This window comes from Oryzias latipes, chromosome 15 (genome assembly GCF_053564925.1).
Source record: "Oryzias latipes strain Hd-rR chromosome 15, Olatipes_Hd-rR_3.1".
NCBI lineage: Eukaryota > Metazoa > Chordata > Actinopteri > Beloniformes > Adrianichthyidae > Oryzias > Oryzias latipes.
In genome coordinates, this window is record NC_136251.1 from 9,197,508 (window position 1) to 9,222,322 (window position 24,815).

The following is a 24,815-nucleotide window of genomic DNA, read 5'->3' on the forward strand; positions in this document are numbered from 1 at the left end:
TTAGTGTTAACAACACAAGGAGCTTACAGCGGAACAGCTAATTGAATTAACTTTTTTCCTGAAGGTTTTAGGATTTTAAATGCAACTTTCATGGAAAAGTGATACTTTCTGGAGATGGAGTTCTTCTGCCATCTAGTGTTCAGATAGTGTTTAATTTTTATAAAAATCTTTTTTATTAAAGTCTGACACTGCTTGTATAACGTGGTAATGATGCGTAAAATAGTAACCCTTGTGCAAGGGTTACAGCGGTCCTTGGCCTGAAAAATGTTGGTGACCACTGCACTGGTTAACAGTAGAAAAAAGCCATTTTGGTATTTTTTGTATACATTAAACAATCATCAGCCAGGGTAAAAATAGTGGCTAACATTTTATGTTTGAGTATCAGGGGCGCAAGAATTGTTATTTTTAAATGTCGTGCCTAATATTGCAAATATGTAGTACAAACGGTGTGAGTAAAAAATACTGCTCCAGGTGAGGCTCGAACTCACAACCTCGGCATTGCTCAGCATTGTACTGTCTTATAAGTACCGCGCGCTAACCGATTGCGCCACTGGAGCTCAGCGGCCCCGCACTGCAAATTGATTTATGATGGTAAAACAACCTGCATCTGTGAGGAAATTGGTTGTAGATGGAATGTGTTTCGAAGTTCGCTCACAGGGATTATTCTTTTGTGGAATCACATTTCAACATAATAAATGGAATATCACATACATTTTTAAGGAAACGTTTAAACATAGACAACAATAAAATTATTTTTACTTTTTGTTGGGGGAAAAATAGAAATATAGATAGTAGAATAAATGAAATGGATACACCTGATGCACCTGTTGTAAAATGGATAGACCTATAATAAAAATAACTATGTAAATTTCTGGGTGCTTTTATAGAACAATCGAAGTGAACCGTTTTAGACTGTATGCATTTAGTACCCAAGCATCATATTTTATGTAAACACATGTTTTGAAATGTCAAAAATCAAACTGCTAGATTTATCACAAACCATATCAGGGGCCTAAAAAGTAGTCTATACTAGGTGAAAATCCACCGCCTATGAGTGAAGCACCTACATTTTGCAGCAAATAATCCATGTAATAATAAATTCATGTTCACTTAAAATATTCCACTCCTTTTGGTGAATTGTTTTTATGCTCCTTTACTGTCCGCATGTGTATGGAATGCCACACGGGACATATTCAGGCATGGCCTCCGTGTTCTGAGTGCATTCTCATCAACTAACAAAGCAATGCCTAAACAGTAATATATACTGAGAAATGATTCCTAAATACCGTCGCTTTAAGCTTCAGAGAAATTGGGCCTGAGGTGATCAAACCTCCTGGATTTCGTGACAGAGCACACGCATCAAACGCATAAACAAGAACAAATGGATCCATGCAAAGTTGGACAGCTGGACGTGGGACAGGAAAAAAGGCACACCACAGGAACTGCATAAGCAGTGTTGGAGCAACAGAGAGGGAGGCTGCATGCAGTGGTGGTGCTTGAGGCATACCAGCCCCAGGAATTGAACGTTGTAGAGTCTGGGCTCGGCCACATGGCTGAGACAGCAAAGTTGAACCCAGTGGACGATGAAACCGAAAAGTGGAGAGGGGGCGCGACGGACAACAGCATTGTAGCTCGCGACAAGGAGGCATTTTTTGAACCCCTTCTAATGGATTTTACTGCATGTTTTTTTTTAACTATTTTTACTGTTTGATACTGGGTTTTATTTGGTTTTGTACTTTTTTTATTTATTAGATTGGGGTTTGTACTCCCCAATCATTTAGGAGCATTTGGACAGCCGGAGGCTGGACACTTTTGAACACTTGAACAGTAAACCTTTTGGAAACTTGTACCTGGTTGTTCTGCTCCTTACACAGAATCTGATGTACCAGAATCTACCTATGCCACACAAAGACTCTGTCAAAGCTGTGCATTTCCATTTGGGTGGCATTCTAGATAAACTAGAAAAGCTTGAAGAAGTGGCGGGAGACAGGAAAATAGTTTCAGAGGCAAAGTCCTTCTCTGAAGAAATTGTGAATATGGTGTTCCTTGTGTGTCTTTTAGTGTGGTATAACTTTTTGTCAGAGATCAACTCTGTAAGCAAGGTATTATAAGCAATGGAACTCTCAATAGACACCGCCAGTAGATTACCGGTAATTGATTAATAAACACAGTCTTGCAGGAGTTGTCTGACAGGTTTTCTAATCTTGATCTTGTGTCAGAGAAATGGACCACATGACACAAGGTGAACTAGAGGAATGCCCGGACGACCAGTGATGTTTCAAGAGATATAATTCAAGAAATTTACCCAGCAAGTCGTCTACTTAGGGGTTACAAGGCTCCCGAGGAGTTGAAATTCTTCATACGTGAAAATCTTGACTTGGTCTTCCCAATTCTAACAGTAGCTCTGAGAGTATTCCTGACCGTGCCTCTAACGGTGGCATCTGCTCAGAGGTCCTTTAGTAAACTGAACCTCATAATATTAAATATTATGAGGTAATGTCAAATATTACCAATGAATGCTTGACCCAGCTAGCATTAATCTCCATCTCTGTAAGAAGCTTTGGTCCTTGAATTTGGGTTGTTTTTGTGTATATAAGGCGCTCTGTTGTTTTTTGAAAAAATATAAAGCTTTTAAGTCCATCTTATTGTGAGAAAATTACGGTACTTTGTGATATAAAAGTTGGTTGTTATTCAAATCTACCATAAAAAAAACGCAATGTGTTTCCCTGTACATACAGCATTGTTTCCCAAATTTAATATAAATATTAAAATGTAATTTGAATAAAAACATATTTTAGGCTATACATCACTTATTTTTGTTATAAGTTTAATCGCTCTATTCATGCTGTCTCGTACTATTAGTGGTTCTGTCAGACTTCACGCCACCACCAGTTTATAGTAGTTTGTCCGCAAATTCCAACCTTCACTTCAAGACAAGTCAAAGGCTTGTTTGCTTTTCAAATACATTTCTGCCTTTTGACCTTGTGTCAAGCTCTTTTGTTTTGCTGGAATTCATCTCACAGATTACACTTGCTCTCATCACAAATATTATACTCCTGATTACGTGGATCCAGTGTTTTCAGTCAATCAGAATGAAGGGTCACATGGCTCAGTTAATCAGGAAAAGGTGAAAAGAGAACAGGTAGAGTGGTAGATCTTAAAGACCTGGGTTGGGTTAACCTACTCTGGACTATTGACTCCAAGTTTAAAATCCTCCACGTTCTTCACCTCTCCTGGCTGTCATCTCAATTATTCCTGTGTATTGTACTTATAAATTAATTCAGTTCATTCTATACTTATTCAGACTGTTATTTTCTCAGTGACGTGTTGTCTGCCAGTAGTCATCAGTCTAACACGTCAGTTCAAGTTTCATATTCAGAAGAAATGAAGTAATCTGTTTTCACCAGAAATATGATCCATCCTCAGCCAATCCTGGTCTACACACGCTCCATGCTGCCATCTCCCAGCCCAGTCATCAGAGATTAGTTATAACTTTGAACTTCCCTACATAGTACACTATGAAGTGCGTTCGCCATTTTGCAGTGTTGTCCGAATCTACAATTCCAAAATCGAGTGCCCTAGAAATTTCCCAGAAGCATCTGCGAAAAACCAGTGTGCATAGATGCTGACTAGAATGTTGAATATAGACCACAATCCATTGCGACCACAATGCATTGCGTCTGAACAATTTTTGCAAAAACAATGCATTTAAATGTATTTTTTAATAAATGTTTCTATCATCAGAACCCAGTGGATTCATTAATAGTTGTGATAAAATTGATTAGGTTTTCTCTTTGAGAAATCTGTGACATCCTATTTGCTGTTCAGAAAAAAAAGTGAGCATGGTGTCAGAATTGCTTTTAAAATCCACAGCACTTGATAGTTCCGCACTATATGGTTTTTTAGTTGTTAGGGAGTAGGGAAGGAATTCAGACATACTTCAAGTCTTTTCTGGGTTCTTCATTGTGAAGACAAGACTAAAACATGTTTTTACAGGGAAAAAAGCCTTTTCAAGAACAAACTGCATTCATAAATGACTTTTTTGAGTATTTTATCAAAAAATAATCCCACATTCTTGTTCTTATTTTATAATTTGATCATCTGGATTTAGAGTGTTGGTTTTCCTGATTTAACATGATTGTAAATTTCATTTAAAAAAAAAATATGTGAAAGACACACCAATGTACAAAGGTACAGGTTTTATTCTTATTCAGTAAAAAATGTCAGAACAGTCTGAGTTACAAACAACAATAAAAAAAGACAGCCACTTATTAAAACAAAGTTAAAATCAGCATCAATGGACACACACGGGGGGCAATTTTTTCTCCCCAAACTCTGGGGGAGTACTGAGCCCATTAGCTCCATTAGGCAATTTAACCCCCAATCCTACTTCTTACCAGATTCACATTTAAATAAATGCAAAGCCAACCCCTTTGATACTTTGAAAAATCTTAGTGATTATAGTTAAAAGAATTAGTAAAGTAAATTAAATGTATAGCACAGTTGCTTTTCTGGGGATACAGACTTTTGGAGAAAATAACGAATGCAACTATTTTATTAGCTTGTAATGAAGTGACATCCTTTCAAAAACTCTTGAGCCATCAGTCATCAAAGTCATTTTCCTCTTTGCTCTTTTGAATCATTTGCTGCAGGAGGGTTAAATATGCCTTCTCTTTAACAAAGCATGCTGTGACATGCTGATGGAAACAATCCTATTCTTTTGGCAATTTGCCAGGTACAGACCGTTGCGCTTTCTTTTTTTTCCCAACAGATTTCTTGAAAGTTTGGGTAAATGTGGAACTGGAGAAAAAGTAGATAACGGGATCCAAAGCACTGTGCAGGTACGTGAACCCAATGCCGATCATAAAAGCCTGATTCCACTTGCACTTTTCATAGCTGGAAGACTGGAAGTAAACTGACCCAAGGCCGGTGACAACGCTTGGCATGAAGCACAGAGTGAACACTGTGGTGATCACCATTACTGCTCGTATGGCATTGCGGACAATCTCCCGGTTTCCAATTCGCCGTTTACGAAGGTGGTAGGGGATCTGGATGGAGCAGGATAGCAGAACCAACCACGGCAGGATGAACTCAAAGATGTAGAGCACGTAGTGCAGGTATAAAGGTTTAGGGATTACTTTGTAGTTGTCGAAGCTGCGACACACGTTGACTTTTGCTTCACTTTCGTGTAGGACATTTGTGGTCAACAGGGGAATCCGAAGAGCAGTCACAACAACCCAGATCAAAGCTGAAATTCTCATTGCGGCAACTGAGGATAATTTGCTGATCCAGTGATGTGGATAGACCACTTTCACATAGCGATTCAGAGCCACTGTTGTCATGAAGGCTATACTGGCAGAGCGAGTGACAGTTAGCGTGTAGATGTTGACACGGCACCAGAGGGATCCAAATCTCCAGCTACCTCCTTGGACGTGGGCATCAATCCGGAACGGCACACTGATGAGGAGCAGGAAATCCGCCATAACAAGGTTGAAGAGGAAAATAATGTGAGGTTTCCAGTCCTTCATCTTGCAAAAGATCCACAAGGCCATAATGATCCCTGGAAGTCCAACAAGTAGGTCAAGGATCATCACAAACTGCAGGAATGAGTCCGCTGCTTGACTTTTACTGCAATTTTGGTTCTCCATCCTCTCAATGGCTCCTCTCAACTGTCAGTTAAGCCCTGTTCTGCAGAAGATTAGAGAAAAAAGAGGAAATCAATTTTTATCTAAGGTCATAAAGAGGAAATTGTTTTTAGATAAATCTTTTCTGACTGAAATAGCATCACTTTCTATGACTTTCATTTAGGGAAAGGTCAGAAAGAATGTTAAATTATTTAAAAAATAAAAAGAGTAAAAACATTAGACTGACAAGAATCAACAAGATAAATGAACTCTTTCACACCTCTTTTATGTGTGAGCCTCTCATTAAAAGAAGTGAAATTATGATCCATAGTGAAAATAACGGTTGGAACACATGGTTTTTTAAGTTCATGCTTTTAACTTGTTTACCACAAATCTGTGATGAGGAAATAAAATGATTTGTAACTTAGATTATCAACAGAAAGGTACTGTATAATTTACTTCTTTTTTTTGTTACTTTCATGTTCAAAATATTTTCTTTTTATTATTTCAGTGGTATTTAACCATAAAAACAGACAACAATACAAATTCCTTTGTGAGCAGCTGCACAGATTATGCCAAGATGTGATGATAATGTCCAAAAGGGTCACGAGAAGTTAGAGAACAAAACCCCGCGATTTTAAACTTAATGACGATGCCACAACCGAAAGGATATTTATTTCACTTTTTTATGGACAACTAATGCTACTAAACCACCTTTCACCTGGAGGGACCAGGATTCTTGGTCTAAAGCTTTTGTATCTGCCAAGACAGTGTTCACCTGCAACAGACTCGGAGAAAATCCAAATAGAATCCTGCACAGACTTCAATATACTCCACAGCTTCTGCATAGACTTCATCCTCAATGTTCCCCTCTTTGTATAAAATGTAAAACTGGTTTAGGAACCTATTATCACAGACTGGAAATGTCCTTTGATCACTAGATTCTGGAAAATATTGTAACAGAACTCAGTTGTATTTTTCACAAAACAATCCTTCTGAGCCCAGCGTTGTTTCTTCTTGGCGTGTCTGTGGAGAGACCACCTCTATCTGGTCAGGAGATCGTTTTATTACGTAAGCTTGTACACCTGGCAAGATGATGTAGACTGCTGCTATGGATTCAGGGACAACCTCCTTCTGTCACACAGTGGTACAGAGAGGCATTCAAAGTTATTCCTATGGAGCGCCTCGGTGCCCTCATAAAGGGCAACTCTGATGCTTTTTATAAACTATGGAAACCTCTACTTGATTATCTTGCTGGTGAACTGGTCAACAGTCTTTATAAAGGCAGTCCAAACCTTGTCCTCTGATTGAACTAATGATAATCTGGTTCCCCATGACATAATCTATGTAATGTACTACATGTATGTAACTAGCTGATGTGTCTGCCTCCGTGCTGTTGCTGTTTGTTTTCTCAAAATAATTATCAAAATGTTAAAACAAAACCCCCCGCAATTAACGAAGGGCAGATGTATTTGTAAATTAGAACTCTAGAAAGACACTAAAAAATACCAAAGTAAATGTCAGCTGAGCATGGTGTTTTAGGCTGTTACAGAAATAGCCTGTTCTGTCGCTAACAAAGACAATACCTTAAGCAGCTCTAAAGTTGAACAACGTAAACAACTCTTAGGGCATTATTTAACTGGAACTTTAAGGAATAATACCAAATTGCATGTGTGAGCAATTACGTTGCACATGCTGTTTGTTTATGATTTGGCTGCTGAAGAATGTTTGGTCAATCAATAACAGATATTAACAACAATATTCAAATTAAATAATAGGGAAGAACCACATGGAGTTGGTAGATGAAGGTTTTAAAAAAAAGCCTAAACGAGAAGCTGAGAAGCTACAGCAAAATGAAACATTCATCCAACCTTTCCGAAACACAGTGAACAGTGTAAAAATCTCTGCCAAACCACCTTCTTGAATCAGTGAAAGCTAATTCACTGTAGCGACCCCTGAAGGGATATGCTGAAAGGTGAACAATCTTACAGTTAAGTACCAGAAGGAAAGGGAATTACCCTTCTGAATGAGGAAATAACCATTTAAGCAAGTTAGGTAACTTATGAGCACACTGTAATTAATTGAGGGTGTATTCACATGTGCCTCATTTGGTCAAATGAAAAGGAGACCTGAGTTCATTTCCCCACATTAGTCTAAAACAAGTATGCAAGTGTGAATAAACTCAAATGAATTCCAGACCGGACAAGCGGACCAAGACCTGTGTAAACAGGTGATCTTGGTCCGCTTCCAAATGAACCCTAATTCAGTTCACTTTGTTTTGCCAAAAGTGTGAAAGTGAACCAGCCTTAATCCGGCCAAACTTCGATTTGAACCAGCCCAACTTTCAACGGCAGAATCCCTTTCCGAACTAAATCTCTGGGAACAGGAGATACAGCTCTTCTTTGGTATTTGGGCTGAAGCAAACATAACACTGCTGTCAGAGAAAACACAGAAAGAAACAGTTCTTTCCATGTTAAATAAAACGGTGAAGAAGTGGGGCTTTGAGATCCTGAACAGTCCTGTGTTATGCTACGTTCCCACCAATGAACCCAATGATGTTAATTTGATGTTAATAACATCAAATGAGCTATCTTCTAATCACTTTTCATTTCATTTCATTTTTCATTTATTTATTTGATCCTTTCATGAAAATTATTTATGCCCAAATGTTTGAATAATGTCCTGTGACAAATTGATGGTGTTTAGAGCACAGATAGGGAAGATGTGGTATCTCAAAAGACATAACAAAGGCGGACAGCAAAACGTAAAATATTAATAACTCGCCTAATTTAAGGTCCATTGGGCTAATTTGATTTCTGTTTTCAGAATTGGAAGCTTTATCATTTGTGGTCACCAACTTTTGTGTCAGGACCTTAGAAAATTGTGGCTTGAGCTCGCTATTGCAGGACTCATCTAATCAGTGATGAAAGCTACTGTTTTGCCTTAAACTGTTCTTCTGGTGTCATTTTGGCAAATTTCTTCTTCTGCTGAAAACTTCAACTGATCTCATTTGCCAGATTTTAGAATGGTGTTTCACCACCTAATTTTGAATGGACTTCTAATATTTTTTATTTATTTGTTTTCTGTGGATTTGTTCTTGTGTTGTGGAGCTCATCATCACATCATAACAATCCGTTTGGATTCTGCAGGGGCTCCACGAGAGTTGGAAACAAGTATTTTCTTTTTTTTTTATTTTTTTTTGTTTGTTTCCATTGCTTAGTAATTAATTTTTTTCTTTTTGTCTTTTGTAGTATAAATTGGCCAAAAAGTAGCAGACTGGTGGTGGTTCCTGTGTGCTGTGTATTCCGGCTTGGCCATCACCTGTGTGTGTGTGCCTGTTCACACGAGGTGTGTTTTTAGCTGACTTATTTTTTAGGTCTCGTTACTATTAAGCCCCAACTTCCAGGTTGTTGTTTAAGTGTGGAGACGGTTAAAATCATGATATTTTGCTATGACTAATGACTAGTTTCACATGAGCAAGGACTAGACTAGACTTCCCTGAATCATTTTACAACATTTTGTGACTTATCTGGAACTCATTTCAACATCATTCTACCATTTCTGATAAATACGGGTTATTATTTAAAATCAGAGAGTGTGCAAGTGTTTCAAAAAAAGGTACGTTACAGTTTAACACATTCCACAAGCGACTCTTATTGCCAACTAACTTGCTTTTTTATATTTTGTGCCAAAGGATGAAAGTAAAATGGTATGTTTTGCTCATAAAACTCTGTTTTAATTGGCACACCCTTGGGATTTGGAGAACTTGATTTAAAAGCCCGTCTAGATGTAGACAAGTGAAAACGTGCTGCAGGAAGCAGTGAATTTTTGTCTGTCACTGAACCAAAGTGTAACCGTAAAAACAATCATTCTGATCCATACATTTTTATATATATATATATATATATATATATATATATATATATATATATATATATATATATATATATATATATATATATATATATATATATATATATATATAAATGTATCCAAAACATTTTCAGCTTGATTCAAATGCATGTACCCATCTAGTTTAGAAACTAAACAAAAAAGGAAAATATTGGAATTTTACATATAAGGACAGATGAGAGCATTTTCACTGTTATATACATTTTTTTGCAACAACAATTAAAAAGTCCAATTAAAGAATTTAAAAAACTGCAACATTAAACTGTTGACAATCGATTACTGTATCAGACTGGATTTAAGCTACCCTTAGGTCCCCCAACGCGAAAAACTGCTTTGTTTTTCTTAGTCCTTAAAGCTTCTTTATTCATTTGATAGAAAGTATATAACTTAAAGTTCCAATACTCACCGGAATTTGGCATCAAACTAATATGTTGGCTTCGTGGAAACAAAGGTGTGCGTGCTGGTCCAACAGTGAAAGTAGTCTGGTGTGAAAAGTATGGGACTTTGGTAAATAATGTCTTAGTGGGGGCAAGTCCCAACAGGTTGGTAGCCGTGACTCCAGAAAAGAAAAAAAAGCGCGCTCATCACTCAAACACCTGGCTAATCACAACCCATCGTGTCAGAGATACCTGATCTGTTCACAAATGTGATTCCTTTGTTTTGTTTTTTCTGCATGTTATTTTGGAGAGAATGTTTCCTTGTGCAGGTAATAAAAAAAACGATAAAAAGAAACTATTGGTTTATGCCAAATACCAGTATACTGGCTATGCAGTGTTTTTCAACAAGTGTGAAAATTAATAATTTTCCGCGGCACACTACTGTGCCATGAGAGATGGTCAGGTGTGAAGGGTAATTATTAATTTTACTGATATAAAACATTAACCATCACCAGAACATCAGCTCTGTGTTCATCAAAAAAGGCACAGGTTTCTCACTATATAGTTTGTTTACACCTTTGTGGACCTCTTCAACTTAAATGCACCGAATCTCACAGCATCTTCTGTGCCTTTCATAAGGAGGGCGAATATAACTTTTTTAGCTCCTCCCACACGTGGCAGAAGCGTCAGGTTTCTAAACACACGTTTGGACAAACGTCGAACAGCGACTTTGACCCAGGTTAAAACAAAATCAGAGGACGCGAGTTTGATGCGCGAATTGCGTTTGATGTGATCAGACAATTGATGCATGCAATTAATGGTGCAGAACCGGGGCTAGAGATCCTTATACAGTGTATCAGACCATGTAAAAGGTAAATAAAATACTGAAGCTCAGAGGCCCCACTGCTCTTCACTACATCTCCTACAATGCATTGGGACAGCATCTCTTACTGCACTGCTGTTAACTGTCACAAAGGCCAACAAACAAGTATGGAGTCCTATACTGTTCATATATAAATAAATAAATATTTAATTAAACAAATAAATATAACCTCATGCAAATACACAATCAACCAATAAATCTCTCATAAATATATAAAAAGATCATGAAATTGTGAAAAACCTGCACACTGATTTTAAATTAGCCATTATATCATTCAATATATTTCATTTTGCTTTAAAAACCCTGTTCATTATTTTAAAACAGCATTTTAAAATATTCATTTTTAATCATGTGGAATATTATTATAATTCTGTCTTTTTTCAGAAGCTCGTATTTCAAAATCAATATTTTCCAAAGTAGCTTTGTTTTTATTTCATGTTGGTGTTTTTCAGAATGGCGTATTTATTTCATGAAGAGCTTTTTCAGGAGAATGAGTCTATCTGTCAATCAGTGAAAGTGGGCGGGATCTAAACGCTCATTGGCTCATCCATGGAAATCTACTCTTATTCCTCGATACCCGCTCAGCGGTGTGCCAGTCAGAGAGATTACATATTTCAGCGATATCCGCACGGCTTTTGACATTATAGATCAAATAGAGACAAACAATCTGTCTGCTGCACCAAACATTGACAACTCTATTTTTGTAGTTTGAGGGTTTGTGTGGACCAAACCACAGAGGAGCTCCAGTCGTCCACGTCTATAAGTCCCCCTTTGAAACACTCCTCATTCTTAAGGCCCGTACACACCGGGACGAAATTCGCCCGCGAATTTCGCCGGCGATTTTCGCCGACGTTTAACGCCTCGTGACAAAACAAAGGGCACCAATGAGAGTGTGCACACCGACGCGAAAAAACGCCAAGCGTCAAAGCGTCACTTTTTAAAAAACGCCTCGGGTTCGTTTTTTTGGTTTGACGCGTCGCGTCGAAATCTATTCGACCAATGAGAATGGCGCTTTTGCACACGTGTCTGGAGCTTCTGAAGTTACAGTAAAACACAACTTGGGGGCGCTCAAACACAAAACTGCCTTTCTGAGCACACATACCAGCGAAGAAGATAGACGCCAAGTAGTGTCTACACTGCCGCGAAGAAATAATGACGGACATTCTAAAACATCCCCGAACCAAGCACCAGTTAGAGCTACTGGTGCTTGAAATATTCATGTTTTCTTTGTTTGATTCTGACAAGCGCGTTAAAACTTGCTCTCTTCTTCTGAGTGAAAAGCGACTTTAAGAAGCGTAAAGTTGCGCATCGCCACCTTGTGTACAGGAGTATTTCTGTTTACATTAAGCGCCATCTAATGTCAGGGAATGAAATTGCATGTTCGCTCGGCTCATTGTCAGCGAAAATCGCCTGGGTGTGAACACAAAAAACGTGACGAAAAACGCTGGCGAATAATGGCTGGCGAATATTCGTACCGGTGTGTACGGGCCTTTACGCCATTCACTCAGAGCTCACATCGTGCCTCACACTGTGTCGGCTCGCAGGAGGTGAGCTGCGCAAAGCCGAACAAGCCTGTTCTGGCCTCCTGAACCTTATATTTTTCTATTTTCATTGAGACAATGATTATAATCAGGTCCTCTGATTTTATTTTTCGCTCCCGGGAATATGTTGAACCTTTCCTGCGATGACGTTTCTGACCGTGGTCGGAAAACGCAGCGGAGATCTGGGATTGATTGAGCAATTCTGCAGCCAGGGCTTACTCCAAGAATCAGGCTCTGTACTTTGGAGGAAACCTTTTTTTACTATTACTTTTCCAGGGGACAGGGCAACAGACCCTTAACTTGCGCTCACACACTCACTCTCGCGCTGCCTGGGCGCTCTGATTTACACGTGATTTAAGACGTAGTTTGACTGCAGGACCTGAAGCAGAGACTCTCTGGGTTGATCTCATGAACTCAAACATGGAAACATTGTTACACTCCATGTGCATTGTGCATCCATGAATTGTTACTGAGATAGGCTAAAAACATTAGGTGGTAGCCCCTCCCATACGCGGCATGTTGCGTTCATGGAACTCCAGTTCATAGAAGTTTTGTGGAACTCCAACAACCACCCAGCCTAACTTAGACCACTACTAGATGTTCATGAGAAGATGAAAATTGCCGAACCGACCACAAAATCACCCGAATTATGCACACTCGCCCAAAGCCACAAAAACTGCCCAATTTCGTGTAACACTGTGGATGTGTTGAGGTGCATACTCCCCCTAGTGTTGAGGAGAGTGCATTGCGCCGTCAAGTTTGGTGAAGCATCCTCGATCGATGTAGTCAGGGTGCTGCTGCTCATGTCTGAGTTAAGGAGTAGCCAATCCCAAAAGTGTCTCCGCCTTGTCTAGTTTGATTGACAGACAGACACAGTCCTGAGAAAGCTCTTCATGAAATAAATCAGCCATTGTGAAAAACAGCAACATGAAATAAAAACAAAGCTACTTTGGAAAATATTGATTTTGAAATCCAAGGTTCTGAAAAAAGGCGTAGAATTATAATAATATTCCACATGATTAAAATGAATATTTTAAAATGCTGTTTTAAAATAATGAACAGGTTTTTAAAGCAAAATGAAATATATTGAATGATATAATGGCTAATTTAAAATCTGTGTGCAGGTTTTTCACCTCATATATTTATGAGAAATTTATTGGTTGATTGTGTATTTGCATGAGGTTATATTTATTTGTTTAATTAAATATTTATTTATTTAATTATGAACAGTATAGGACTCCATAAACAAGAACATCTGTTTTAACAGTTTGCCAAGCTTCTTGATGAAATCAGGAAATCGTTTATTTCTCCTTCCATGTTTGTGTTGGAGAACAAAAGATTTACAGTCAGAGATTCCAGTGTTTGGTCCAAGTCATCTACATAAAAAAAAGGACTGCTTTCTAATGATGTCTGTTATATAGGACAAATTCAATTTCAAACTTTATATACTTTAAAAAAACTAAACGTTAAGTTTAAATATAAGCAATAGCAAAATTGGTTATATTTGAACTTATAAAACTTGAATAAAGTGTTGGTCTTTTTTGTAAAAAATGTGTCAAATTTTTGTATTTGTTCGAAAATTACTTTTACACAAGCATAAAAAAACGTAAAAATAAGTTACAGTTTGAACAGTTATTTTATTTAATTTTGTAAGGGTAACAAGAAATTGCATTTTAATATAATATTTACATATTATATGTTACATAATATTTACATACTTTTTTCACAGTTTCCTCATTCGTGTGCTTAACCTCCGTTTACAGTTATTCATACTTTTCCAGTCCAAGTGCAAATTTTATGTAAATCCATAACTATTGTAATGTCGAACAATAACGATGAAGTGCTTATTGATTATTGTAAGACAACATTCCATGTATATTTATTACATATCACACACCGATTACTAAAATAGAGTGCTTGATTCATTAATTTAAAAAAATGAATGGTAGTAAAACAACTATAAGACACATTTGTTTTTCTATTTTCTTGTCATCAGCTATTATCAATCATGAAGCTTTAAGGACAATCAAATAAATCAAAGTCCCTGGTCATCAGTTCATTCCCGTAGTTTATAATCTACATTCTCTTCATCAACCCTGTTTTACAGTATTGGGGATACTGAAACAAACATTACCATTGTCTCTCCAGGGTTATGAGTTACAGAAGATCCAGTCTTTTTCGTTTGAGTTTTACAGAGTTAAAAAAGATATTGGTAAATGTGGAACTGGAGAAAAAGTAGATGATGGGATCCAAAGCACTGTGCAGGTACGTGAACCCAATGCCGATCATAAAAGCCTGATTCCATGAGTTGTATTTGCACTTTTCATAGCTGAAAAACTTGATGTAAACTGACCCAAGGCCAATGACAACGCTTGGCATGAAGCACAGAGTGAACACTGTGGTGATCACCATTACTGCTCGTATGGCATTGTGGAATATCTCCTGGTTTCCAATTTTCAGTTTGTGAAGGTGATAGGTGATCCGGATGGAGCAGAACAGCAACAACAACCACGGCAGGATGAACTCAAAGATGTAGAGCACGTAGTGCAGGTATAAAGGTTTAGGGATTACTTTGTAGCTGTCGAAGCTGCGACACACGTTGACTTTTGCTTCGTTTTGGCGAAAGAGGTTTGTGGTCAATAGAGGAATCCGAAGAGCAGTCACAACAACCCAGATCAAAGCTGAAATTCTCATTGCGGCAACTGAGGATAATTTGCTGATCCAGTGATGTGGATAGACCACTTTCACACAGCGGTTCAGGGCCACTGTTGTCATGAAGGCTATACTGGCAGAGCGAGTGACAGATAGCGTGTAGAGGTTGACACGGCACCAGAGGGATCCAAATCTCCAGTTACCTCCTTGGACGTGGGCATCAATCCGGAACGGCACACTGACGAGGAGCAGGAAATCCGCCAAAACAAGGTTGAAGAGAAAAATAACGTGAGGTTTCCAGTCCTTCATCTTGCAAAAGATCCACAAAGCCATAATGATCCCTGGAAGTCCAACAAGTAGGTCAAGGATCATCACAAACTGCAGGAATGAGTCCGCTGCTTGACTTTTACTGCAAGTTTGGTTCTCCATCCTCTCAATGGACCCTCTCAACTGTTAGTTGAGTCCTGTTCTGCGGAACATTACAGAAGACTGAGGAAGCAAAAATTGTTGTCATTACAATAAGGAGGAAATGGTTTTAAAATAGAACCACGTGTTGCCTGAGGTTAATGAGCAACATAGCATTAGAAACTAAGAAAAAGTTTGTCAAAAAGACTGTTAAAGAAACGAAAAAATGGGAAAACATTCATGAATAAACACCAACAGGATAAATTAAGGAATTTTAAGATATCAGCTAATGTAAGAAGGATGACTATAATGTTTTATCTAATTATTTATCATGGACTGTGTCAATGCTTAAAAAATATTTCAAGATTATATCAGAATAAACACCTTTAGGGCTGTCAGAATACGGCCATCGTTATTGTTTGTTCAAGCATCATTTCTAAATGTTTTTACATTAATATACAATCCACATGGTTAACGTTATCAATCATAAGGTTAGTTTTTCAAGTTGTGAAACCAGGAGTTGTTTATCGTGCACCTATTTAACTGCCTTTGTGACTATTCCCCTGGGCAAAGAATGTATGCCTTGCGGATCATGCTGCATGAGCTGGCGTAAAAAAATTATTATCCTTTATGTCAAAAGTTAATGATAAAATTAAAAGTAAAGTGAGAGTGCCAATTTTTTTTTCTCAAATGTTGATCTAATTATAGTCAAATGAGACGAGGTAATCCTTCTGTCACAAGTGAGGGAGGTTTCTGCGAACCAATGCATTAACAAGAGCCAAATTGAGCATGCAATAACATCTCCGGTTAATTATGCTGTCTTCTGCCCGTAAACTGTCAAAAGGATTGACTGAGGCACTGAGACAGGGAAAATACCCTACAGGAAGTTGCATATTTTAATCAGTATCTATGCTGTAGAGAATCAATCGCTTTTATGATCAATGTCAAAAAAAAATCTACAGTAAACAAAACGTTTCCATTTTATCCGTTTCATTTTTTACTTTCTTTACACCATAGTCTGGGTGAATAATTGATACTGGCTTCTTTAAAACAAACTTTCTTCATCATCTGGACAAAAACAAGCGGTAAGAGGTGAACTGATGCTTTATTTAACCCATCATGATCATCAGCATATATATCACTTTTATTTGCCACTTGAGCACCGGCTCAGTGCGTTGTCATGTTACCTTGACAACGTGCTACACCAATTATCGAATAGTCCGCTTTTTGTGGAAAAAAGCGATATAAACCGAAAAAATAACAATAATAAACTACTAAAAACTGAATATTTAGTTCTTTTGTAAGTGACCATGGTATAAGCGGGATAATGGCCTTCGAAGTCTGCATTATCACATTTTAACGCACACCGTGGAAGCCTGACCCGTCCACGACATGGACGGTTAAAAAGTGATAATGCACACTTCGAAGGCCATTAACCCGCTTATACCATGGTCACTTGCAAAAGAAATAAATAGCAACCAGTTTTTAGTCCTTAATTCTTGTTTTTTTCCAATTTGGATCGCTTTTTCTTCTTTTCTCACCGTGCGGTTATCCTGTGGTTTATCACTTTTTAACGCACACCCAGCAGCCAATCAGAATCGAGTATTCACCCGGACCATGTTATAACAGAAATTAACGCACTTTGCGGAAGCAACCGCAATCGGACGGTTCAGGCTTCCATTTTGTGCGTTCATTTCTGAAAATGCACACTTCATCGGTCATTATCCCTTACTCAAATCTAATCTCAAGTTTCGATTAACCTTTTAACACCGGAGATGTCGGGATAGCGACAGCTAATAACACACGCTCTTTAATATACCATAAATCCTCAACCGTTTATGCAAGCAACGTGAATCACCAGATACTAATTTGGAGGAAAAAGGCATTTCACATTGGCTTTGCGCTGTTATGCAAAACTTTACAAACATAAAATGTTGCTTTTTTTCTCTGCGTCAGCCTTCCTCCACTTCAAAATCTGCTGGAATTACGTTAATTGCGTCAACGATTGAAGTGTTATGGTAGTCAAAAGAAAGTAAAAGTCAAAGCTCTAGTGTTAAAGGGTTAAAACATTCTCATGAGAATGTCAAAATAAAAATCAAATATATGGTTTGTATGTATGTTTTTTTGTAAAGATGGATGGGAAAACAATGACTTTCATTTAAAATGTGCACAGTAATAATAATAATGATACGGCAACAATTCACCGGAAATACATTTAAAAATAAATTTCAAAGCACTTTCCAGTGTTTCACTGTCCACTACTACCTTTATCTCACATTCTGTCATCCTCATGTTGCACCATTCATCGGTTACTGTCTGTCTGCTTTCAAGCTAAAAGTTTTAGCGATTTTTTTCAATGTTTTTTTTAAGTTTAAATACTCACCAAGAGTAAGTGGCAAGTGTTTTCATGTCATGGAAATGAAGGTGTGCGCCTCTTCAAGAGTGAAAGTATTCTGGTGTGAAACTGTTTGAGACTGCTTTGAATGTCTTTGTGAAGGCTTGTTTTAACACGATGACATGGACGGTTCAGAAAAAGAAAAAAAAGATGTTTATCTCTTAAGACACTCTTGGCCCGCATGCTATTTCTTTTTCTACCATATGACAAATGCTTGTTATGTAAAGGAAAACAATGGGTTTTTTCATGTTATGGTGCAAGTTAGAAGTTTTCTAACTGTGCAAAGAAATGACTAAATTAAACAATTGTATGAATAAGTTGTCAAACAAGGATTAAACATTGTATTTTACATAATGTATGTTTGTTGCATTTGCAGCAAATTAGAATTTCCTCTTCCTTGTTTCAACTCTTGCGTTATATCATCATATCTGCATTTGTTCTTTTAAAACTTATCATTTTATGCATTTTTTTGTTGTTTTGTGTCATCCAAATCTCTCATCTCTGCTCTACTTCTTTCCTTTGTTTTGAATGTTATTTCTTCATATATTATGTCTTCTCACTAAAATGATTTCAGTGTATCCCTTATCCACTCATTTAATCTTCCCAAGCGTTTTTGCCGACCATCTGCTGACCGTCTTTTGTACTTTCAGGTGAATCTCCATCCTTCCTGTGAAAACAACAAGGTTTTGTGCCATTTAGTTCTTGTGCTTCTGACCTCTTAGCATCTCCTTTATCTGCTGTCCTTGCATCTTTTCTGTTAGGTCAGCAGAGCGAGTCTCACTTCAGTTTAACTATTGTAAATAGTACAGAGAACAGTCCCTGTCAAACCCTCTCTTGCTGAGTACACAGAACACGGTACCTGGGTTATCCGACCTCTGTCATGAAGATAACTTTATGGTCACTGACTCTCTGACAACGGTTCAGTCCCCTCAGAAAAACCTGCAGATCTGTTTGCCTGAATCGCTGGACTCTGATCCAGAAGTCTGCTATTAGACCAACTGTTTTATGATTGTGCGCGCTAAATAAACACACAGCTGTGGCAGCTTTAGGACTGACACCTGCCTTCAGAGATGCTGGACGATAACACTGCTCAAAGCGTTAAAACTGACATCATGGACTCAGAAAGAAAGTTGGATTTTCAGTTCCAGTGTCAGGTTTAAAAAATTATTAGGTTCTTGTCATATTTTTTAACAAATTAGATAGAATTTCTTGAGGACAAAAATGCACCTCCATCTCTTTCTTCGGTTCACTGATCAATGAAGGTTTTCATTCAGGTCCATTGTGTCAATCCTATGTAAATCAAGTGCAGTGTTTTGGTTTTTGATATCATTTGAAATCCAGTTGATTCAAGTATAAAAACTTACTAAGCCCCGTTGTTACGGCTGTGGCCGTATCTGGTTTTATTTGGTTTTGTTTGGTTCTGTTTGCTCTGTGTTTTGTGTATTATTTCTGTATCAGAGTGGGACTTGTGTTTTTGTGGATCTTTGTTTGTATCTCTGATTATTTTCAGGTGTGCTGGCGAGGCCTCCATTTGAACAAGCTGGCGGAGGCAGCCTTTAAAGCCACCACTTGGACCTCCAGCAGGTGGGAAGGGAGCCTTGCTGCAACAGTCTCCACTGCAGCTTGGTCCGCTTCTCCATTTTGTTTTTGATTTCACCTCTTGTTTAGTTGTGTGTTGCACTTTAGTATTTTGTATTTGTAATCCTTCGTAGTTTTGTCTGTGCCCACTCTGATTAATCTTTTGGTTTATAGTTATTTGTTAAGTGAAGCTGTAGGGGTGAACTGCCATTTTCTTTAGTACATGTTTTCTCCTGTTTTTGTTAGGTTAAGGAGGTTAGTTTTTGTCCTTATTTCCTTTTCCTTTGTACAGGTAAGATTACATGTTTCAGTTAGTTGGGGTTTTGTTTGTTATTTTGGCCTGGGTTCCCCCTGAAGCCTTTTAGCTTCACTTTTAGTTCCTGTTGATTTGTAAATAAATTTGTCATATTTTCATGGAGACATTCGTTTGGTGTTGCAGCCAACTTATTAGCCGAAAACTTTACTTTTTTTATGTTATGCCGCCTCGGTGCCCCTAGACACAAAGGGGGCGTAACACCCGTTCAATAACTGTAACGTCTCTGTAGCTAATCAAACCCTCATCATTAACCCTGCACCACCCTGCTTTAAAGTTATTAGACTTGTTTGTGGACTGGTCTTATTGTTTTCTTAGACCTATTTTAAGACTTCAGAAAGATCTACGTTAGGGTTGGGCAGCCCTGAACTGAAACCTCTTTCATTTCATCTCTGATGCACTCCAGTGGTAGTCTTAGAGGTGGGTAAGAGGTGGAACAAAAGGTAAGACGGGGACAGATGATGCTGTCATCACTTTATGTTACCAAATGTTGGTTTCTATTGCCAAAATAAACATGCTTTGAACAGCACATATCCTTTATCCTAAAACTTCTTCATAAAATCTATATGAAACAGTAAACTAATGAGTCTCCTGTCACTTTACTCAGTCATGTGTGTGCATCTATTGTGCTGTCTTATCAGAAACGTCAAAAACAAAAAATAGTTTCACAGTGGTGCAGATTTATAGACAGTCTGACCTAGTTTTTTAGTTTCCAGTTTCTCTTCTTTTGGCCGGATCTCCAACGGCATGGCACTGAGAATGGGCACACAAGGGTGGACAAGTATGGGCTGCTGCTCATTCTCTTCTTTTTCTATTACAACTGCTTACCAGCATATGTCCTACACAACACCTAAAGTAAAATGGGAAAAGCGGTATACTTATATAGCACTTTGTGCTATTTAGTTCCTCTATTTCTGACCTCCTTCATCTTTTCTGTCAGTTTAGAAAAGAACTGTGCGACAGTCGTACACACGCACACACTGATTCACACACTGATTGCAGCTCTGCTGCTGAGCACTGGTGCCAACCTAGAACCACCAAAGGCAATGTGGTGTTCGGTGTCTTGCCCAGAGGCACTTTGGCACATGGCCAGGTAAGGCTGGAGGCGAGCCTGCAATCTTCTGTTTGGAGATCAACCGCCTCTGCCTCTGTGCCACTACCCCCCTCCCCCAACCAGTTGGCTATGGCTTGGTGCAAAAATGTTGAAGCTTCTTTCACAGCTCCATTACGACTTGGTGTCATACAATTCAGCCCGGTCACAAATTATCACAATTATTCATTTCTCCTCCACGATCAATTTTCAAACGATACGTAATTCCTTGGAGTAAAAAGGACAACATCCATATGTCTCTACCAAATCGGAGTCACTGATTGTTCAAAGTTCAATGCGCATTTAATGGCCACCCGTAAATGTGAGAGTTTCGGACATGGAAGGCCGAAGCGCACGTTTGCATAGACTTTTCATTGGAAGTGGTCGCTTGAATTCAAGTTGCTGAGGGTGGTAGGATGCACCGGTAGCTTCAGTCTATGAAGGCTCTATGCAGCTTCTTCAGTGGTAGATTGATCCAACAAGGACCCCTGATCATCTACTCCCATGGCTGTTAGACGGTACAATCAATTGGTCTAACAGCCAGAACCTGCAGATCATCTTCTATTGTTTCTTCTGAGGTTTTTCTATGAATTTGTCATACATGTCAGAGCTAAATTTGTTCAGTAGATATCTTTTTTGCACTCCTTTTTTGATTCTTTGCACCAACCAATATCTTCAGACTTAACCTTTATTTTTACCTTATATTTAACTTTATTTTTTCAAACTATACTTTGTTTTCAAATTAGTCTTTGTGTTCATAACTGGATTATCAAGTGTACTGAAATTGACATCCGTGTTTATCTTTGCATAGTTGGCTAGTAAAAAAAAGTTTGAATTTGAAGAGTTTCAGAAGGAGCTACTGATATGTTTTACTTTCTGCAGACACTGTCAGCTGTTTTCACACAGATGCTGTGATTGCACTCTAAAAGTCTTGAGTTTCAAAGTGGTGAACTTCAGAAGTCTTAAAGTGGTTTACAGGTAACACCCTGGAGCAAAGTAGTCCCTTAAGTTGTCTGACAGCATTTTTGAATTTTGTTGTTTGAGTCTACGTGCAGATTGTGATACTGCTGTTGATCTTTGTCAACTTGTTTCCATTGAAAACAAGAGCAAAGATTTTAGGGTCAAGGTTGATGTCAAAGTTGCTGAAAGTATTTAATGCACCCTCTAAAATTACAGGTGTGTTTTGTATTAAAGACCCACTCCGAACATCTTTTCATCTATTGCAATCGCGTTACCAGTGGACTTTTAATTATGATTATGCCATTTTTTTTCAACTGTAGTTTTCTAGGACATAGTTTTTGCAGAGCTGTTGGCTTTCATCAGAAGTTGACCTCTGAGTTGCAGGTGGGACTGTTGGCGCAAAGTAAGCCCGCCCCCACTTCCTGTCATCCATCTGTTTAGACACTCCCGTGCTAGCTTACAGTCCCTCAGACCTCCAAACTAACATTGCCCATACAACAAAAATGGTGAGCAGTTTTGGTCCAGATTCCAGCTTAGATGAGAAAAACAAAGACGTACATGGATCTATTTGCAGTGGATCAGAATGAAGCAGAGCAGGAAGCTTCGCTGACTGTAGTTTCACGTCACAACTACAGGCTTTTTCAAACTGCATTTTTTTTTGTCTGCTCCTGATTCACAATGATTTGAATAAAGAAATGCAGTTTTAATCTTGGTTTTCTTCATTTATGTCCTCCATCATGAAAGAATGCCACAAGAGCATGTAAAAAACACCAAAAAACTATTTTAATCGTGGTGGGTCTTTGAAGACAATGGTGACCTGAATGGCCTCCTATTCACAACCATATCACTGGAATGAAAAAAAAAAATAGATATTAGATTTGAGCTTACTACCGGATGAGATTTATTCCAAAGAAGATGTTTTTGTTTAAGCCTTAATTATTTTTTTTCCGATCTTAACGGTTATTTCACAATGGGGAACAATAACCATAGGAAGTCTGGATTTGAAGCATAAGAGGGAGTGCCACATTATCAGGGCATGTAGATGTTTGACCAGCTCCTTTGACACACCCCATTACAGCAGCTGATAACTGATAATCCCCATTCTGCTGCGCAATATGACCTATAAAATGTATAAATGAGCTCATTCACAAACTCTTGACAAAATCCATGTAGATCATGTGAAGAAAGTTTTAGTTTGATCGTGTCTGTGTCTTTATTTTAGATTTTTTTTTTTTTTTGGCAACATTGGTCCAGGTTTGGCCGCAGGTTCTTCAATTCTGGGCTTCAGCCTTCACTGTCTCTCTCTCTCTGATAACACGGAGCGGCTTAATGTTTAGCCGAAGATCGACAGGCACCCACACACACACCCCTTTACGCACATAGGGAAGCAGCGGGATTACAGTGGCATACAGACTCATACACTGACCAGGGATGACGGGGGGCAAACTAACAGTGAGGAAGCAAAGGAGAAATGAACCAGGTGAGAGCTGCAACCTTTGATCTCTGCAACATCAAAACTTTAGGCCAACTTTTCCATTATTCCTATTTGAATGTCAGTTGCATAAAGTTGATCATTTAAAAAAATGGAATTGAGTTGAGAGTTTTGCCAATGTCCTTTGTAGTTCTGTAGTCAAACAAGGAAAAAAATCATGGCCGTAATATCTAGGATGAATTGGGAGGCAGTATTCTACCACAGGGATTTTCCAAAGCCTTTAATTTGTTAAGCTGGTAGATTAGCCTTTAAATCCCTATTTAAGACTAAACTAAGGCTCCTCTGGATACAGGACAAGAGCGTCTTATAACGCAGAAACACTGCAACAAAGAACTAAACAATCTATACAATCAGATCTAACTAAGTAGTTTTTGGCTAAAATGAACAACATTTTATATTTCAGACTGTAAATAATTCATCTAAATTATTTATTTATTTACAAATAAATTAGCAAAATTATACTTTTAGTTGTGTTGATAGGGAAATGTTGAAATGAATTTTCTTTTAAATTTATGTAAAAAACAATGACATAAAGTCAGACCTTGTGACTTCCTGCTTCACCTTGCATTACTTGAAAAATGAGACAAAACTACTAACAAAAAAATTCAAGTTTGGTTTTTAGCTTAATCCAGTACGTATACCTACTTCTTAGATTTTTGCCTTAATAATCACTGAGTTTCATGTGGCTGTGAAAGGAAGTTTGAATATCTGGGGGGGTTTGTGTCAAATTTGAGCTTATTAATTATTAGGAACTTGAGGCTTATATCTGGCAGCTTGTCCTTAGTCTAAACTGACTTATTTAGATGGATAATTAGCTAAATTAACTACAAAAAATGCACCATAATAGGAGAAAAAGTAAGGTAGACTGAAATCTGATAAAAGAGTTTCAGATGGATGTAAACATTCCATTATAAATCTTCTTATTTTTTTAAGCTCATTATTCTTTCTCTGGCAGAAATTGTTGCTGTGGCTGCAGATCAGTGTCCCAACGGCAGAGACGCCTCTCCCGTCTCCTCCCTCGTTCGTCTCTATGTGTACGCTCTGCACGGCTGCCTCTGCGAAGTGGCCTTCACTGCTGTGCTTGACTGGTCCTCCACCCAGGACAGGAGGCTGACAGGACACAGCAGCCTGTGGGCGCTGCCCATGTACGCCACAGCGATCTACCTCATGGAGGTCCTCAGGGGCCGGCTGCTAGGACACGCGCTGCCTGTGCGACTGATGGTCTACACCTCGTTCATCTATATGTGGGAGTTCACCTGGGGAGCGGGGCTTCGGCTGTTGGGGGCCTGTCCTTGGGACTATTCGGGTTACCGATTCAACCTCATAGGGCTGGTGACTCTGGAGTACGCCCTACCCTGGGCTGTGGCAGCATTTATAGCTGAGCAGCATGTGATCAAGAACACTTTAAGGATAAGGCTGCTCAACTAAGCTATGAAAACCTGAAACTCATTCACATTCATATCAGTTTGTTTTTATAACATCCATCTATCTATTTGCCTCCCTAAATCTTTTTCAGCGAAGTGTCTGTGACTGGGGGGGAGGAATGTGGCTCTCACTGGGGATATAAATGTATGTCTTATGATGCCTTCAAGG

General features: G+C 38.4%; 2 protein-coding genes and 1 non-coding gene across 6 annotated transcripts; 1 reads left to right on the forward strand and 2 right to left on the reverse strand.

Annotated features, from left to right (window-relative positions):
- Window positions 1–463: 463 nt before the first annotated feature.
- On the reverse strand, window positions 464–557 carry trnai-uau (transfer RNA isoleucine (anticodon UAU)). Its single transcript has 2 exons — window positions 520–557; window positions 464–499 (listed from the first exon to the last, which is right to left on the reverse strand). It is a non-coding gene; the product is annotated as a tRNA-Ile (tRNA).
- Window positions 558–4,566: 4,009 nt separating this feature from the next.
- On the reverse strand, window positions 4,567–17,870 carry hcar1-3 (hydroxycarboxylic acid receptor 1-3). Of its 4 annotated transcripts, none has more exons than XM_020709295.3 (2): window positions 17,778–17,867; window positions 4,567–5,688 (listed from the first exon to the last, which is right to left on the reverse strand). In XM_020709295.3, exon 2 carries the CDS (start codon window positions 5,646–5,648, stop codon window positions 4,713–4,715), a length of 936 nt encoding a protein of 311 aa, XP_020564954.1. In that variant the 5' UTR covers window positions 5,649–5,688; window positions 17,778–17,867; the 3' UTR covers window positions 4,567–4,712. The 4 variants fall into 4 exon arrangements, with proteins under 4 accessions (XP_020564954.1, XP_004077008.1, XP_011482392.2 ...); XM_004076960.5 differs by lacking the exon at window positions 17,778–17,867 and adding an exon at window positions 9,943–10,059; XM_011484090.4 differs by lacking the exon at window positions 4,567–5,688 and adding an exon at window positions 14,363–15,478 and having other exon boundaries at window positions 17,778–17,870.
- Window positions 17,871–23,017: 5,147 nt separating this feature from the next.
- LOC101157000 (transmembrane protein 229B) lies at window positions 23,018–24,786 on the forward strand. The gene is made up of 2 exons (XM_004076962.5): window positions 23,018–23,210; window positions 24,178–24,786. Exons 1-2 carry the CDS (start codon window positions 23,162–23,164, stop codon window positions 24,648–24,650), a joined length of 522 nt encoding a protein of 173 aa, XP_004077010.1. The 5' UTR covers window positions 23,018–23,161; the 3' UTR covers window positions 24,651–24,786.
- Window positions 24,787–24,815: the final 29 nt, after the last annotated feature.